Below are 17,124 nucleotides of genomic sequence, written 5' to 3' on the forward strand. Positions count from 1 at the left end.
ATCACAATCACATATACATACTTATACATATATCTAATACTGATTTGACCTAAATTCAGATCCTACAAATGTATTTCTATACGATTTATGTATGATTATGAACTTGGCAACAAATCTGCCTTAGTAGGCAGAACATTAAGCCTCTATTCAAACATGTCCTGTGAATAGTATAAACAAAAGTTTAAGCAAGAAAGGAAAAAAACAGAAATGTGGCAAATGGGAGTAGAGGGCCATAAAAGAAAAAAACTGTCAAAACCTGAACAGACCTCCACAGATACAAATATGAACCTAATTTTTTCTTTTAATTTATGTGGCTATACATGTAAATTTTTGGACTGTTATTGGACAGGCCCAGCCAGAAGAACAATTACCACATGGGCCAACTTTCCCTGTCTGGCTCAGTGCTTCAGTAGGACATCAAGGGCCCAATGCTCCTTCATGGATAAGTGCAGCAGCTGGGATGGGTCCAGTAGCTGGTATGGGTCCTTCTGCTGCCCCTAGTGCATCATATGCTGGTGCAAGTACTTCAGTTGGCCCAAGTGCATCCTCTGCCCAACAAGAAGAGGAACTAACAGAGGGTCTGGTTCAAGAGTTCCAAGTGGCCAAAGGAGAACGGTTCATGGGTAGAGGATGCAAGCTGCAGCAATGGCTAGAAGAACAAGCATGATGGCTACAAGAAACTTATCTGTAGAGAGAGGCTATGGGTACAACTATGATGAAGTTACAGGGGAAACAATCATGGATGTTAGTTGATATTTTGTGTGTTTTATGCTATGTGTTATTGTGTTGATATTTGGTATATCTTGTTGGTGTGTTGATATTTGGTATATTTTGTTGTTGTTTGCGTGTTTTTGTTAGCCTGGAATGGCAACAGAAAGGAGCACTGTGTAAGTTAATTTTCATGAATCCTAAGATCTTTGAACAACATGATAATCACAAATAGACAACATAAAGAGGGATAAAGGAATACCTCCTTCCATGGCGATTGCGAGTGCGGAAATTGTAGAATAATTACTACAAAAGAGAATTTCGATTTCTCTCCTTTTGCCTATATATCTTTTAGTTATGTGTTTTGTCGGTGTGCTTTTGTGATGGTCCAAAGGCACTATATATAGGGAAAGAGAGGACCGAAATTTCAATTAGGGTTTTCCCTAAAACTTAATCTCAACCGTCCATCAAGGTAGAGCCATAATTGGAAAAGATCTCCTTTTTAATAACCAAATCAATTAGGTATATCTTACTTCCTATAGAAAATAAGATTCCTAATTAGAGCATATTACGGGAAAGGAAATAGGCTTGAGGGTCAAGTAAGGACCCTTAAGGTATTTTCTTACAATCTCCCACTTGGTCGTTAGGAATATTCATTAATATTTTCATTAGAAATCATAAGGCGCGCATAAAAAGTTAACCTTTCTTTAGTTGGTTGTCATAAGTCCCTTGATTAATCTAGTAGTTAATGTGAGCCATGGCGGTCACATCATTTTGCAACATGCTTCCTTCCATGTACCACGTCATTAACAACTATCATAATTAGGCTATTATCAGGAGTTTTCATAATGGTCCCATAATGTCTTAAAAAGACGAATTCTGTTATCGTAAGTCCAAAAAATAATATGTGTACACAATGGAAAACAGAATGGAAAAAGATGTAGAATTTTATTAAGAGATCAATAATAAATGTCAAATACAGGCATAATAAATGGTCAGAAAAGTAATAACTAGGAGCTATCTTTAAGGCCCATACTTTCAGTGTGTTTCTGAGAAGGCTTTGGAGGTAGTCCTTTCGTAAATATGTCTGCAACCATATCATTTGTGCCTAAGTGATCAATGGCAAACTTTTCTCTTCTAACATCTTGTTTCAGTGATAGATATTTAAGGTCCATGTGTTTGGCTCCCTTAGATATCCGATCATGCTTGGAGAATTAGATTGCAGCATTATTGTCACAGTAAATAGTCAAAGGCTTAGAGATGAAGCTCAAAGCCCCGAACTGAGAGACAAAATTTCACAACCGTGCTCCTTGATTTGCAGCCTCAAAACATGCCACATATTCAGCTTCCATAGTAGGTGTATAGAGCAACTCAGATTTCTGGCTTTTCCATGATAATGAACCTCCAGATAAGAGGTACACTTAGCTAAGAGTGCAGTGTCTAGAATCTAAACATCCACCAAAATCTGAATAAGAAAATCCAACCATTTGTAGATGTGTTGACTTTCTATATGTGAGCATGTAATTTCTTGTTCCTTTTATATATCTCAACACTTTCTTTGCAGCTTTCCAATGAGCGAGTCGTGGGTTACACTGAAATCTGCCTAACATGCCAACTCCATGGCTAATGTCAGGTCTCGTGCAAACTTGTGCATACATCAAACTCCCAACAAGTGAAGCATAGGGTTAACTTTCCATTTCTTTACGTTCCAATTCATTCTGCGGACATTGATCAAGATCAAGTTTGTCTCAAATATGCAATGGAACAACACTAGAAGAACATGTCATCATGCCAAATCTTTCTAGAACTTTATCAATATAGGCTTTCTGAGATAGTCCCAAAATTCCAAGTGATCTATCACAAAATATCTCTATTCCAATCACATAGGATGCCTCGCCCATATCTTTCATTTCAAAGTTCTCAAATAAGTAACGCTTAGTCTCATGTAAAAGACCAAGATCACTACTGGCCAATAAGATATCATCAACATACAGTACCAAAAATATGAACTTACTCCCACTGATCTTGAGGTATATACATGGATCAACAATGTTTTCCTTAAAACCAAAAACTGTAATGGTTTCGTCAAACTTTAGATACCATTGCCTCGAAGCTTGATTCAGTCCATAAAGTGATTTCTTAAGTTTGCAGACCATGTCTTCCTGACCTTCAATAATGAAGCCTTCAGGTTGACGCATGTAGACTTCTTCTTGCAAGTCTCCATTACGAAAGGCGGTTTTCACATCCATTTGATGTAACTCGAGATCATAATGAGCTACTAATTCCAAGATAATTCTAAGAGAGTCTTTCCTGGACACTGGGGGAAAAGTCTCAGTATAATCAATGCCTTCTTTCTGATTAAAACCTTTGGCTACAAGTCTAGCTTTATGTCGTTCAATATTGCCGTTGCAGTCGCATTTGGTCTTGAAGACCCATTTACACCCGACTAGCTTATGTCTTATAGGCAATTGAACAACGTCTCAGACTTAATTTTCAACCATAGATTTTAATTCATCTTTCATGACATCTATCCATTTATTAGAATGTAATATCCCGTATTTTTTAAAAACTATTTTTTTAAAAAAAAAAATTAATTTTAATTTTAGCATTCCGTCAAGGTTTAAGTAATTTATCATTATTATTATTAATATATATTTTATTAAATTTTATTTAAGTTGTTCGTTGATTCGGCCGTGATTCGATTCATATTTGGTTTGTATTATTAAATCTTAAAAGAAAAAAAAATTAATTCATATGACATTGTTCCAAGCAAATTAGCCATGCAAATGAGCCATACATATGTTATCACGTTGGCCATTTTTCTTTCAATCATTATAAGCCCATTTCTTTATAACTTAACAAGCCCATCATGTTCTTTTCATGCTTCAATATAAGAAGCAGTGCCCTTATTTTTCTTTTATTTGTTTTCCTCTATATAAACCTATTAGTTGCAGTTCACGTTTTTTTTGCTTCTTAACCTAAAATTTTTCTATCAATTAATATGAAACCTCAGCCGCCACACTTTCAAAACATTTTGAAACTTCATCAATCACCATTCATTGCAATCATTCCAATCCGGTAAGTATCACGCTTTGTTTCTTTTATTGCTTCGATATCGTCAAAATACGGTTCTTGATTTCTAGCTTATTATTTTAGATATAATTTGATTGTTGTTCGACGATTCACATCGACTCAACGATATCTTCGAATCTCCCGTATAAGAATCGATAAAGGTACGTAAATATTACTCAGTTTATCGCCGTTTCGGTTCGCGGTGTTCATGCATTGTTATCTGCATATTCTTGAATTGTTACTGCCGATATTTTTTTTGGATTTTAATATCAATTTTACTTGTTTAATCATGTTGTGGATTGGTAGTTAATCATTGGTTTAAATTTGTGATCGTTTCGAACCGCCGTTTGATAGTTGTTATTGCCGCCGTGAGTTTCCATGTTACAGTAACATGTTCTTAAATATTTTTCTTGATAATTAGGTTATGTTTTAAGGTTAAGTGTTGTGATTAAACAATAAGAATTATGTTATAGATTTAGATATTAAGTTTATGATTGAAGTTTGTTTATGGTTGTTGATTAAGGTTTATGGTTCTGCTAGTGATTTGATTAATTCATTCAATTAGAGGGTTGACGGGAATAAAGAAAGAAGGTGACTAATTGGCCAAATTGGTCACTAAAGTTGTTTAGTTTAACTCAATTAATTATAGTTATTTGTTTTTAATTTATGATTTTCGTTTCGATTTTAAATAGACAACTAGAAAACGATAATTATTTTATTATCTAAATTAATATAATTACTCGAGTAATTATATTTAATTTTGATTTATATGTTATTTTAGCTAATTTTCGATTTAGCCCCTAAAAATTTCTAAAAAACTTATTCAAGTTAAGTTTTATCTATTGGTTTTATCTCGAGGATAACTTTTGGATTTATTTGAATTACAAATTAATAAATTGAGAACGAGTAATTAATTTGATTTCGAATATCAAATTGGCTAAATTACAGTTTAGTCCTTAAACTTTTATAAACTTAAAATGGTTAAATTTTAGTTGTAACTTGGGTTACTTGGATTTGAAGTTATTGAACTCTATTTTAAAAATAGGATAATTATTTTATCAAGTATTTTAATTTAGGCTTAATCACCAAAAAATACCAAACCTATACGTCTTGTGTCAATTATAGCCAAACCTTTAAAAATCACCAGATTTAGCCAAACCTTATATGTTCTGTTTTTTTTTAACCATTTTTGAATCCAACCGGTTTTTATGACACCGTGTCGTCCACGTCACCGCCAACTAAGAAATTGGCTGGCATGACAACTGAAATATTTAAATAAGGTTTGGCTATAATTGACACAAAATGCATAGGTTTGGTATTTTTTGATGAATAAAATTAATTTTAAAATTAAATAATTAAATGATTAATTAAATTATAATAAAATTCATATATATTTAAAAAATAATATTTTTATTTAACGCTAAATAAAATTAATTTATTTTTTTACTAAATTTAAATAATTCTAATAAATATTTTTTTACATATTTGATGAATATATAATTAATTTAAATTCTATTAAAAACAGAAAATGTCATATTCATTTTAAAATTTATTTTTTTAAATTCCAGTCGTCGGTTCTTTGACACCGCTGCCGTTTAAGACCCAATTGTTCGTCTTCCAACGAACAATCTGAGAGTAATATACACAACAAACATACGACAGTGTTCGTAATTAAACTATACACACATAAATATAAAAATAATCACTGAATAGACTGCTTATTTAAAGGACGAGTGTAATTATTTTCTCATTTTTTTTTCTTTAAAAAGTGAAGCTCATTGTGGTGTAATCAATATATATTATGATGTTTATAAGTATAAACGCATATGTTATTTTACTCGGCATAGCCAAAAACTTACCTTAATTTACACATTACAATTTTATTTATTACCTAAATCCAGTCATATCAAGATCTCAACAACATTAAAAATAATAAATCAAATTTAAAATCATCATAAACATTAAATCCTTTCACCAAATTTAATTCAACATTAATTCCTAAGTAATATATTAATTCATTTTTTAAATTACATATTCATTAAAATATATTATAATATAAATTTATTAGATTTAATTAGGTTTAATAAAAAATTAAAATTAATATTAAATAGAAAATATTAATTATTTTTAGATATATATAAATTTCATAAATGATATAATTAATTTACTAATTATTAAACTTAAAAATTGGCTTGAATTTAAAATTAGGTTTATTCACCCAAAAAATACCGAACCTATTTTTTTTTTGTCAGTTATAGTCAAACCTTATTTAAATATTTCAGCTGACATGTCAGCCAATTGCTTAGTTGGCGGTGACGTGGACGACACGGTGTCAGAAAAACCGGTTCGATTCAAAAATGGGTAAAAAAGAAACAGAACATATAAGGTTTGGCTAAATCTGGTGATTTTTAAAGGTTTGGCTATAATTGACACAAAACGTATAGGTTTGGCATTTTTTGGTGATTAAGCCTTTAATTTATAAACTCGGGTTTATAAATTTAATAACTTTTGAACCGGGTTAGACTTTGGTCGCCCAGCAAGTGGGAAGAAGTTTGGTAGTTTTTAATAACTCTGCTGACTCACTGATATGGATTTTAACTTGGGTTAATTTAAGTTATTTTTATGAATCATTCTAAATATGTTTATATGATTTGTACTCTATAACTTTGGTTATATTTGGAATGTATTTAATATAAGTGTTTATTAAATGTGGCTTGGTATTGTGCTGTACTAGTTCTATGTGGTGTCTAGTACTCTCTAGAGTTAGGGTCTGATTTTAATTATGATTTTAATATTTTATTTAGACCTGTCGAGTGTTCGTACTTCAGAGGCGAACCAGAGTTAAATTACTTGTCAATTTCACGTGGAATAGCAAGAAGTGAGTTTATATCTCTATTTACCTCTTTATTAAGCAAATGTTATATTTTGTATGTATATATGTATAAACAGCTTTTGAACTGTTTTCGGCATTGTGGATTTGATTTGGAACGTGCTACTCGATGGGCATCATCGGGACTGCGTGCGCACCGGTAATGATTATGGTATTGAGGTAGGTTTGAGATACGTCTCACCTTAATGAGGGCACCGGTGGAAGATACGTCTCCTGGGCTCACTATTTATTAAGTGTTAGTCGGGGATCGGTTATTGAGATACGTCTCACCGACACGACAATGGATTTAGAATTGTGGTTTAGGGTTTCATTGATAATCCATAATGAAAATATTTTATTAAACGTTTTAAAGGTTTTTAACTTAATAAATGTAAATGGTTATATAAACTCTACTCAGTAAATCTGACCCCGTTGTTTTCCCAAATTTTCCAGGTTTATGATTTGAGCATTGGTCGATCTTCGTTTCTTCATTCTCGGAGGTTCTTTATTTTATTTTCAGAATAAAAGAGTCGAACTGTTTTAAACTCTTAGACCGCAGTAGTAGTATTAGATTTTTATGTTTTAGTCTTTTACTTATATTTTTAGACTGTTGTTTGTTGGTAATTACTTTATTGTTTTTGGCATGATTACAGTATTTATGGTATTTATATTATATTGCCATACTGTTGGAGTTATAATTTGAGATAAGTATACTTTGAATATATGTTGCTTATTGTACTGCTAGACTAGGCTGAAGTCTCGGTTGCCCCCGAGCATGTGGTTTTCTGCAGGTACATTGTTTTAAATGATATAAGTTGGTTATCCGCAAGGCTAGCTACGGGTTTTGGTACAACCATACCCATACCCTAGCGCCGGTCGCGATTCATGAAAATGGGTCGTGACATAGAATTAACATCTTTAAGGGCTTGTTTTTATGAAATCAGGTCTTTAATAATCCCAATATCAGATTCTACTTGGTAAAGCAAATAATCATCGGAAATAGCTGATCTTCTCTCACGAGTAGACCTTCTTAATGCTGGTTCCTCTGGTGCTTCAGCCATATGATCATTATTGGCAATAATCTCATTATGGAGTTGTGGATCATTGTTTGGGTTATTCCTCATTGTCAAATTGTTCGACAACTCGGAGATTCCCAACATCTTTCGAAATTGAGGGTAAAGGAATAGGTACCCTTATTTCCTGAATGACCACATCTTGCATTTTATCACTCCCACTGATTTTGCCATTTTCATAGAATCTAGCATTTCCGGTTTCAACAATTCTTGTACTATGGTTAGGACAATAAAACCTATATCCTTTGGACTTTTCAGGATAACCAATAAAGTAACCACTGATCGTTCTGAAGTCCAATTTCTTTTCATGTGGGTTGTAAATTCGAGCCTCAGCTAGGCATCCCCAAATTTGGAGATGTTTTAAACTAGGTTTCCAGCCTTTCCACAGTTCAAAAGGGGTCTTTGGAACTGCTTTGCTAGGTTCCCGATTTAAAATATAAACAGTTGTTCGTAAAGCATCCATCCACAAGTATATTGATAAATTGGCATGACTCATCATGGATCTAACCATTCCCATATAAGTACGATTTTGCCTTTCAGCTACACCGTTCTACCATGGAGAACCAGGCGTTTCTATTGGGCAACAATTCCAAGTTTTTGGAGAAGTTTTGAAAAAGGTCCAGGATGTTGTCCCGTTTCATCATACCTTCCATAAAATTCACCACCTCTATCTGATCTTATGATTTTCACTTTTCTATCTAATTGCCTTTCAACTTCAGTTATGAACACTTGTACAACGTCCAGAGACTGAGATCTTTCCATGCAATAAATAGAGATAACAATAACGTGAGGAATCATCGATAAAAGTAATGAAATACTTCTCACCTCCAAACGTTGGAACGTCGAATGGTCCACAAATATCTATATGTATGATTTCAAGAAGCTGTGTACTTCTTGTGGCTCCTTTCTTTGTATGTTTAGTTTGCTTTCCTTTAATGCAATCTACACATGCTTTATGATTGGTAAAATCAAGGCTTGGAAGAATTTCATCTTGTGCCAATCGCTTTATTCTTTCACTGGAAATGTGTCCCAGCTTTTTATGCCACAAGAAATAAGAGTCGTTTTTAGACGACTTATGTTTTGTATCACCATTAGTATGCAGGGTGAGAGGGGTTTTAGAAATTTGACTAGCAAGATTAAATCTATAAAATCCATCAATTAGAATTTCAGAACCAATACGGCTAGAATTTAAAAATAAATTAAAACAACGATCTCCATGATTAACTTTAAAACCAACACTATCAAGTTTACTTACTGAAACTAAATTACGAGAAATAGACGGAACATAAAGAGTTTGAAATAAATCTAACTGAAATCCACTATCCAAAATAAGACGATAAGTGCCAATAGCTTCAACTGGCGCTTTGTCTCGGTTTCCCATAAATAAAAAGTTTTCACTTGGGCTTATGGTTTGGGTCGTAAGAAATCCCTGCATGGAATTTGAAACATGAACATTAGCACCAGAATCAATCCACCAAGCATGAGAAGTAACATAAGAAAAAATTGACTCAAAAAAGCTTACGAAACCCATGGGGCTACCTTTCTTTTCGAACCATTCCTTTCGTTTTTGGCAATCTTTCTGAAAGTGTCCAGGTTTATTGCAAAAATTGCACATGTCCTCTTTCTTTGCCTTCTTCTCTTTTGATTGATTAGAATCATTCATTTTGGGTGGTGCTCTTTTATGGCTTGAGTTATGCCTTTTCTCAACTTTAGATTCAGCTCCTTGGACAAGATGTGCAACCTTAATACCTTGTTGGTTTAGCCTACCCTCTTCTTGAACCAATTTATTAGCCAACTCATTCACCGTCCATCTTTTCTTAATGGCGTTGTAATGAATTTGGAAAGGTTCATACTGAGAAGGCAAAGAATTTAGGATAAACTGAACGAGAAAAGAATCTTCCACCATTATTCCTAAATTCTTTAGCTTTGCCGCAAGGTTCGTCATCTCAATGACATGATCATGCATTGAGAGTGTGCCATCAAACTTCATGGTTGTAAGATTTGCCATAAGTTTCCCTGCAAGGGATTTGTCTGCAGTCTTAAACTGATCTTCTATTACTTGTAAATAATCCTTAGCATTTACCGGTTTAGGTAAGGAAGTTTTTATGTTGCTAGCAATTGTCATACGTAAGCTTTATGGAGAGCATTTTGTTCATCATTACTTGTTTCTGTAAGAGGAGCTGGCTCCTCAATTTGAAGAGCCAAATCCAGATCAAGTAATCCCAAGGTGAATTCAACTTTCTCTTTCCATTCTGATAAGTTGATTTCCGTGAAAAGTAGGACATATGAGACAGAGGATGATAAATGCGCGGGAAAAAATGTTACAATTTGTAGAGATACATTAAACTTTAAGGCATTTAAAAACATAAACAACACATAAAATTGAATATATACAACAAGAAAATATAATGCTCCTGTGGGCAGTCACTATAAATTCTACAAATAATACCATTAAAAGTCGTAATATTTATCATACATAATTAAGTAATATATTTACTTTAATTAGACACATAAGCTATCTGTGGATTTCTTAGTCTATATATAAATTACTTTTTTTATTGTTAATCAAAATATAATTTTAATTATCTGTGGACAATTAATTAATTTATATGTTGATTAATAAATCATAATAATGGTAATATAATAAAATTATAATTTATAGTCTTTAATTGAAGTTTATAGCATAATTTAACACATTCAATTTCTTTATTATGAACCTAACATGAATAATTCATCTAGCTATAATGTGTTAATTTTAAAGTTCAGCATATGAATTAGTAAATTATAAAGAAAATTCAGTGACACTAACTTCAACAAAAGACAGTCTGATATAAAATTAATACATGAATATGTTTTTTTAATAACAGTAATCCAATATATCAATTCATATGTCATCACTATAGCCATAACAAAAACATAATCATTTATGGCCGATAATCTTAATTTGCATACAAGGAGTAGGGGTGAGCAAAAACCGACCCAAACCAAAAAATCGAACAGAACCAGATCGAAAAAAATTATGGAGTGGTTAATATGGTGTATTTGGATTGGTTTGGTAGAAGATTTTCAAAATTTTCGGTTTTCGGTCATGGTTTGGATTTAGGGCTCGGTTAACCGAACCGAACCGAACCGAAAACCGAAATATCTAAAACTACATCGTTTAATCAAATGAGGAGTGGTTATTTTGGTATTACAACTCCAAAAGATAATGCCCTAATTTCCTACCCCCAAACCCTGCTGTTCCTTTTCATTTTCACTCCAACCCAATCCTTTCTACTCTCCTTTCTCTCTCTCAATTACCTTAAACATCTAATCCTAATTTTCACTATCTGAGCCTTTGCTCACATTTCACTCCCAATCAAACCCTTTCTCTTCTCTCTATTTTTACGGATTCTTCAAAATTCGATTTCAAAAAACCATTTTTCAAACCCTTTATTATCTTTTATTGTTCAATGTCAACGGAGTTACACGTTTTGAGGTTAATAAATCGAACGCTAATTAAATATTTCATCTCTTTTGGTTCGAACTATTAACAAGAGCAGGATCTATTATTAGTTATATTTTTATCAATAAATTTTTTATATATAGATCTAACTTTTTTTCTTTTGTTTTATCATTGTAGATCTGATATTTCAACAAAAATGCTTGATGTTTATGCGAATTTTGGTTTATTTCATGGCATATTTTAGGTATATTTCTGAAATTTTGTTTATTTTTTGAATATTTATTTATTATTTTCTCTTTATAAGGACTGTTTATAAGTAACTGGTGGTTTTTAATTTTTACAGGAGTTTCATTTGATACTCTAAGAGGTAAAGGCAAAATTTGGTTCTTTTCTAGGCATTTTTAAGGTAATCTATGAAAATTTGTTAATTTCTGGTTTGTTTTGATATTTATTTGTCTTCCATTGTTATGGCTTGATTTTAACTTATTTCTATTTTGATCATTTGCAGGAGGTTGTTGATTCATTCTTGCCATTTATGCAGTGAAAATCACAAAGTTTGTATTGGTTGATTAGTTTAGTTTTAGAGGTTGAGTAAATTTGTAAAATAATTTATTGAACATCAATAAATGTAATAAACAATATTTTCAGTTATGTAATCATAATTTTTTTATTTAGAGTTTGATTAAAATTTTATGTGTTTTTTATTCGGTTAACCAACCGAACTGAACCGTAAAAAACCGATATTTTGGTTAACCGAACTGAAAAAACCGTATACCATTTTGCCAAAATTTGATTTTTATTTTATAGGGTTAGTTTGATTTGGTTCAGCAAATTTGCAAAGCAAATCAAACCGAACCGAACCGAGCTCAGCCCTAACAAGGAGTAATAATTTAAAACATAAATTCTGGTAAGGATAAAACGGAATTGACATAATGCAATATAATGATTAAAAGGGGAATTAATCGTTGCAAAAAACAAAAAATAGAATACGATTACAATTTTAATTTAGGTCTATTTATTTTATGGACAATCATGTGTTCGTTAACCTAAGCTCCGATACCACATGTAAGTTAATTTACATGAACCCTATAAGATCTTTGAACAACATGATAATCACAAATAGACAACATAAAGAGGGATAAAGGAATACCTCCTTTCATGGCGATTGCGAGTGCGGAAATTGTAGAATAATTACTACAATAGAGAATTTCGATTTCTCTCCTCTTTCCTATATATCTTTTAGTTACGTGTTTTGTTGGTGTGCTTTTGTGATGGTCCAAAGGCACTATATATATAGGGGAAGTGAGGACCGAAATTCCAATTAGGGTTTTCCCTAAAACTTAATCTCAACCGTCCATCAAGGTATAGAGCCATAATTGGAAAAGATCTCCCTTTTAATAACCAAATCAATTAGGAATATCTTACTTCCTATAGAAAATAAGATTCCTAATTAGACCACATTATGGGAAAGGAAATAGGCTTGAGGGTCAAGTAAGGACCCTTAAGGTATTTGCTTACACACTGAACCTGCAACTCCACCTGTGCCTGCACATATGATGACTGATCCCGATCCTCAGATTAGAAGGCCTATTGCAAATGAAAGAGAGATAAGAATGGCAAGGCCTCAGACTCAAGCTCAGACTTAGACAAAGTCTTATGCAAGAACTGTCCAATTCATTGGTGATGGAACTGAACTTCACTATGCCACATACTTGCCTTTTTCGATTCCTGAATTGCAATGGCAGGGGGGTCCTAGTACCACAACCTCTCATATGCAACAACAGAGGGATCAACAAGTTGCTCGCTTGCAGAATAGGTAAAATGACCAGAGTCTATGATCATACTATAGGCTGCTTTTGTTTGTTTTGAAAAACTATTGTAATCTTTTAGATTTCAAAACAGTTTACTATTACTGTGGACATGTTTAGCTTGTGATATGTTTTATGTAGCATTTTGGTGGATTGGTGATGACATGAACAACTAGTGTATGTCATGCACTACATTTGTAAGTTAGGGCACTGACACAGACTTGCCTCTATGCTCCATTTATTAGGGGCAATGAACAATAGGTTTGTAATCATGTTGGTGCAATGGTGATGACAAGAACTGTTTATGCTCTATTTGTTATGGTCTGATTATCTTGCAAGTTTTTGTGTAATGCATTTGTGATTGCAAGAAAAACTTTTCATAAAACAGATCAACCTCTAATAGTAAATCATTACCATTAAACTCACTGAAAGGGAATTCCAATTACAAAGCAAAAAATCCTACACTAACAGAACAAATATCAATACAATCCATGAAAGAATAGCACAAATATATGCCACAATCTTCTTCCTTGTTGTAGTCTTAATTTCTTCTTTGCTAATGACATGTTTTCTTTTCAATCTCATCATCTTTGTCTAAATACCATCAACCTCAGCTTCAAACTCACTATGATTTTCTCCTCCATCTAGCCTCAGTTGCAACTTCAAAACTCTAATTTCTCTCTTCAAAACTGAGTTCTCTTCTACAAGATCATTAATCACATCTGCATTCCTACTGTTGACTGCATCATCAAACCACTCGAAATAATTGCATTTGCTTGAATTCAATTGATTTCTCTGCCAACACAAAGCAATCAATTCAGCAAATTCACCAACAATTACACCAAGTTACAAAAAACACAATTAACTAAGCTATCAACTTTGCAAATGATATTAAACAATAAACAAAATTAAAAACTAATTTACAACTGAGAAACAACAATTAAAAAACCTTCGCCCCAAATTTTCAACAGTCCATTATGTTCTTAATGAAGCTTTCAACCTCACCCCCCCCCCCCAATTCTACAATGACAACCTTGGAGGCCTTTTATAATCAAATTGAAGAGCTGGTCCTTCCGACGAGTGCATGAGTCGACTGTAGATGAGGAGGACGACATACGGGGTTCTTCGGTTTTTGATTGAAGTTGCAGGTTTCAATTTGGTTAAAATGAAGTTTCAATTTTGTTGTTTCAATTTTAGGGTTCAGAGGTGAGGGCAATTCGATTAAGGCATGAAGGGAGGATAAGTGGCAGGAGTAAATGCCACATGGACTGTTGGCAACGACTATTTTAATTCCATGTCAGCAGATTTAACGTTGAAACACTCAACCGTTAACCGGGGGTCTTATTTGTTCCACTTCTTAAATGTTAGGGTCATTTTTGAGCGGTAAAAAACATTAGGGGCATATGTGAGCCTAAGAATAAACATTAGGGTCATATTTGTACCTTAGCCCTTAAAACTTTAGACACAAGTTTTGAGGGAGAATTTGACCCTATACCGGACTGAACATTGTTATTCCCTTCTACATGTTGTCTCTACACAGAGCTAAACAAATAAATATGCATCCGATTCAAAAACAATTTACAAATTCTCTCTATGTTTGAACCAAAATCAAATTCTCCAAAACAACACCACGCCAATGGACTCGCCATCACCACCACCGCCGGATTCCGTCCTACTAGAAGACTTCGGCCAAAAAGTTGACCTGACTCGCCGGATTCGAGAAGTTCTCCTAAACTATCCGGAGGGCACAACCGTCTTAAAAGAGCTAATTCAAAACGCCGATGACGCCGGCGCCACTAAAGTCCGCCTCTGCCTCGACCGCCGGAACCACCGCTCAAACTCTCTAATATCCACTTCCTTATCGCAATGGCAAGGACCAGCTCTCTTAGCTTACAACGACGCCGTTTTCACAGAAGAGGATTTCGTCAGTATTTCGAGAATCGGAGGGAGTGCTAAACACGCTCAAGCGTCGAAAACCGGACGGTTCGGTGTCGGTTTCAATTCGGTTTACCATTTGACCGATTTACCCTCGTTTGTTAGCGGTAATTACATAGTGTTATTTGATCCTCAAGGAGTTTACTTACCGAATGTATCAACATCAAACCCTGGTAAACGAATTGATTTTGTTTCGACTCCAGCGGTTAAGTATTACAGTGATCAATTCTCGCCGTATGTTGCGTTTGGTTGTGATATGCAATCTTCATTTAACGGAACTCTGTTCCGGTTTCCGTTGCGAAACGGTGATCAAGCAGCTAGCAGTAAGCTTTCGCGGCAAGCTTATTCAAACGACGATGTTTTGGCTATGTTTGCTGAGCTTTTTACGGAAGGTGTGTTTTCGCTGTTGTTTTTGAAAAGTGTGGTTTCTTTAGAGATGTATGTTTGGGATGATGGAGAAGAGAGTGAGCCTAAGAAGGTGTATTCGTGTTGTGTTAGTGGTTTGAATGATGAACTTATTTGGCATCGGCAGGCGATTTTGAGAATGTCGAAACGAAATGGGAATGGGGAGAGGAATGAGAAGGAGATGGAAATGGATGGTTATAGGGTTGAGTTTCTGAGAGAAGAATTTGTTGGGAGTGAAGTTAAGAGAAGGAGTGATAGTTTTTATGTAGTGCAGAGTATGGCTTCTGTTAATAGTAGAATTGCTTCTTTTGCGACTACAGCTTCTAAAGAATATGATCTTCATTTGTTACCATGGGCTTCTATTGCTGCTTGCATTTCGGAGGGTTCGTCTGATGTGAGTTCGAATTTCTTACTTTCACTCTTTTATGTGCTTCTAAATAGTAGGGCAAAGTCCTTCAAAATTGATAAAATGAAATTTGTCCTCAAGAATGAGGTTATCTATAAATTAGTGGGGATTTTTAACAATGTTTCATAATCCTGGTTACTAAGTTAGTGTCCTTTATACATCGATTCGATAAGGGGTTAGAGCTGACCATTGCCTGTAGACTGTAGCATTGATTTTAAGGAAATAGTTAGTTTTGAACCATGAGCATTATTAGTGATAGCCAATCACCAAGAACAAAGACTGGGAGGATTGTGATTAATTTATCTGTTATGTTACAATGTGTACAATTTAGGCTACAGAGGTTTGTTTTTTAGTGAAATCTTTACGTGGTTGAGTTTTCAATAGAAATTGATAGTCTGGTTGCTATTGTCATGACTAGGACTTACCACTCTTTCTCATTTCTATTTTTTTTCTTTTTTGTGGGTGAAAAGAAATTTTAAAAAGAGGATTATGTGGATAATGACATTAGTTTATTGACCTCTTGGTTTTTAAAGGTAGGATTCAAATTAAGTCCATCAAGTTATGCCTTCGTGTCATTGGGTGGTTTTTGCAGCAACTGGTGGATGTTAGAGGCGTCAACGGGTTCTTAGATTGTATTGATTATATTGGTTTACCTTAGGATGCCATACTTCTTAGCAAGAGTGAAGCATGCTCCTTTTCATAATTGTTTTACACCAACTTTTTCCTGCTTGCTTTTTTGGTCTATCCAACTTTCTTCTTAATGGTTGTTCTTGAGTGCAATTGTGTACTAGTACTTGCTTAATAGATGGAGAAAATATTTAGGAGGGAGGGTAGTACTTCTTGAAAGCCATGGTTTATAATTTTGAATGTAAACTTTCTAAAAAAAGTGTAGGATAGCCTTACATGAGGCAATTATTGTTTGGAAGCTATGATATTCCATGCCTGCAATTTGATTATCATAGATTATAGCTCAAGGTGATTTGTGACTTGAGACATTGAAATTTAAAAGCTAATCAACTCATGGTATTTGGTCATCTTTATGAAATTAGCACCTGGATGGCGATGAAAACAAACCTTCTGTAGGCATGAAGTGCTCCTTGATGGTGTCTAAGTTTGTGAAAATGTTGTTGTTGGCTAATGTTGAACTTAAAATTAGATTTAGGAAATGATTTTAGACTTTCTTTATCTATAATTTTATTTATCTTTCTGGTTGTGTCCATTGATCTTTTAAGATACTTGGATATATTACCTATAGACCTTTTAAAATACTTTGATATATTGGGGTAATTGATCTTGAAGATAACTGAACTTTCGAGTTTTTTCATTTCAGTCACTAAACTATTTTTCTTTTCATTTTGATCATTGAACTTTCATTTTTTTTCATTTTGGTATTTTTCGGCCAA

General features: G+C 33.6%; 2 protein-coding genes and 1 long non-coding RNA gene across 3 annotated transcripts in view; 2 read left to right on the forward strand and 1 right to left on the reverse strand.

Moving 5' to 3' along the window:
* Nucleotides 1–9,381: 9,381 nt before the first annotated feature.
* LOC126681508 (uncharacterized) lies at nucleotides 9,382–9,847 on the reverse strand. Its single transcript, XM_050377050.1, has 2 exons — nucleotides 9,472–9,847; nucleotides 9,382–9,419 (listed from the first exon to the last, which is right to left on the reverse strand). The coding sequence occupies exons 1-2, from the start codon at nucleotides 9,845–9,847 to the stop codon at nucleotides 9,382–9,384; spliced, it is 414 nt and encodes a 137-aa protein (XP_050233007.1).
* A 1,126-nt stretch (nucleotides 9,848–10,973) lies between these two features.
* LOC126680229 (uncharacterized) lies at nucleotides 10,974–11,837 on the forward strand. The gene is made up of 4 exons (XR_007641082.2): nucleotides 10,974–11,200; nucleotides 11,345–11,411; nucleotides 11,511–11,573; nucleotides 11,676–11,837. It is a non-coding gene; the product is annotated as an uncharacterized LOC126680229 (long non-coding RNA).
* Nucleotides 11,838–14,462: 2,625 nt separating this feature from the next.
* The window catches only part of LOC126680894 (uncharacterized), a 28,329-nt gene continuing 25,667 nt past the window's right edge, over nucleotides 14,463–17,124 (forward strand). Inside the window, exon 1 of the mRNA XM_050376162.2 lies at nucleotides 14,463–15,709. Coding sequence (XP_050232119.1) covers nucleotides 14,612–15,709 — 1,098 coding nt within the window. The 5' untranslated portion in view covers nucleotides 14,463–14,611. The remainder of the gene's footprint in view (nucleotides 15,710–17,124) is intronic.

The sequence above is a fragment of the Mercurialis annua genome, linkage group LG5, assembly GCF_937616625.2.
Source record: "Mercurialis annua linkage group LG5, ddMerAnnu1.2, whole genome shotgun sequence".
NCBI classification, from domain to species: domain Eukaryota; kingdom Viridiplantae; phylum Streptophyta; class Magnoliopsida; order Malpighiales; family Euphorbiaceae; genus Mercurialis; species Mercurialis annua.

What these genes read in the sequence shown, in the direction of transcription:
- LOC126681508 (XM_050377050.1), bottom strand. Translation starts at nt 9,847, where the DNA reads ATGACAATTGCTAGCAACATAAAAACTTCCTTACCTAAACCGGTAAAT. An exon ending in GGGTAGGCTAAACCAACAAG is followed by an intron (nt 9,420 to 9,471) that starts GTATTAAGGTTG and finishes AGTTGAGAAAAG; the next exon opens with GCATAACTCAAGCCATAAAA.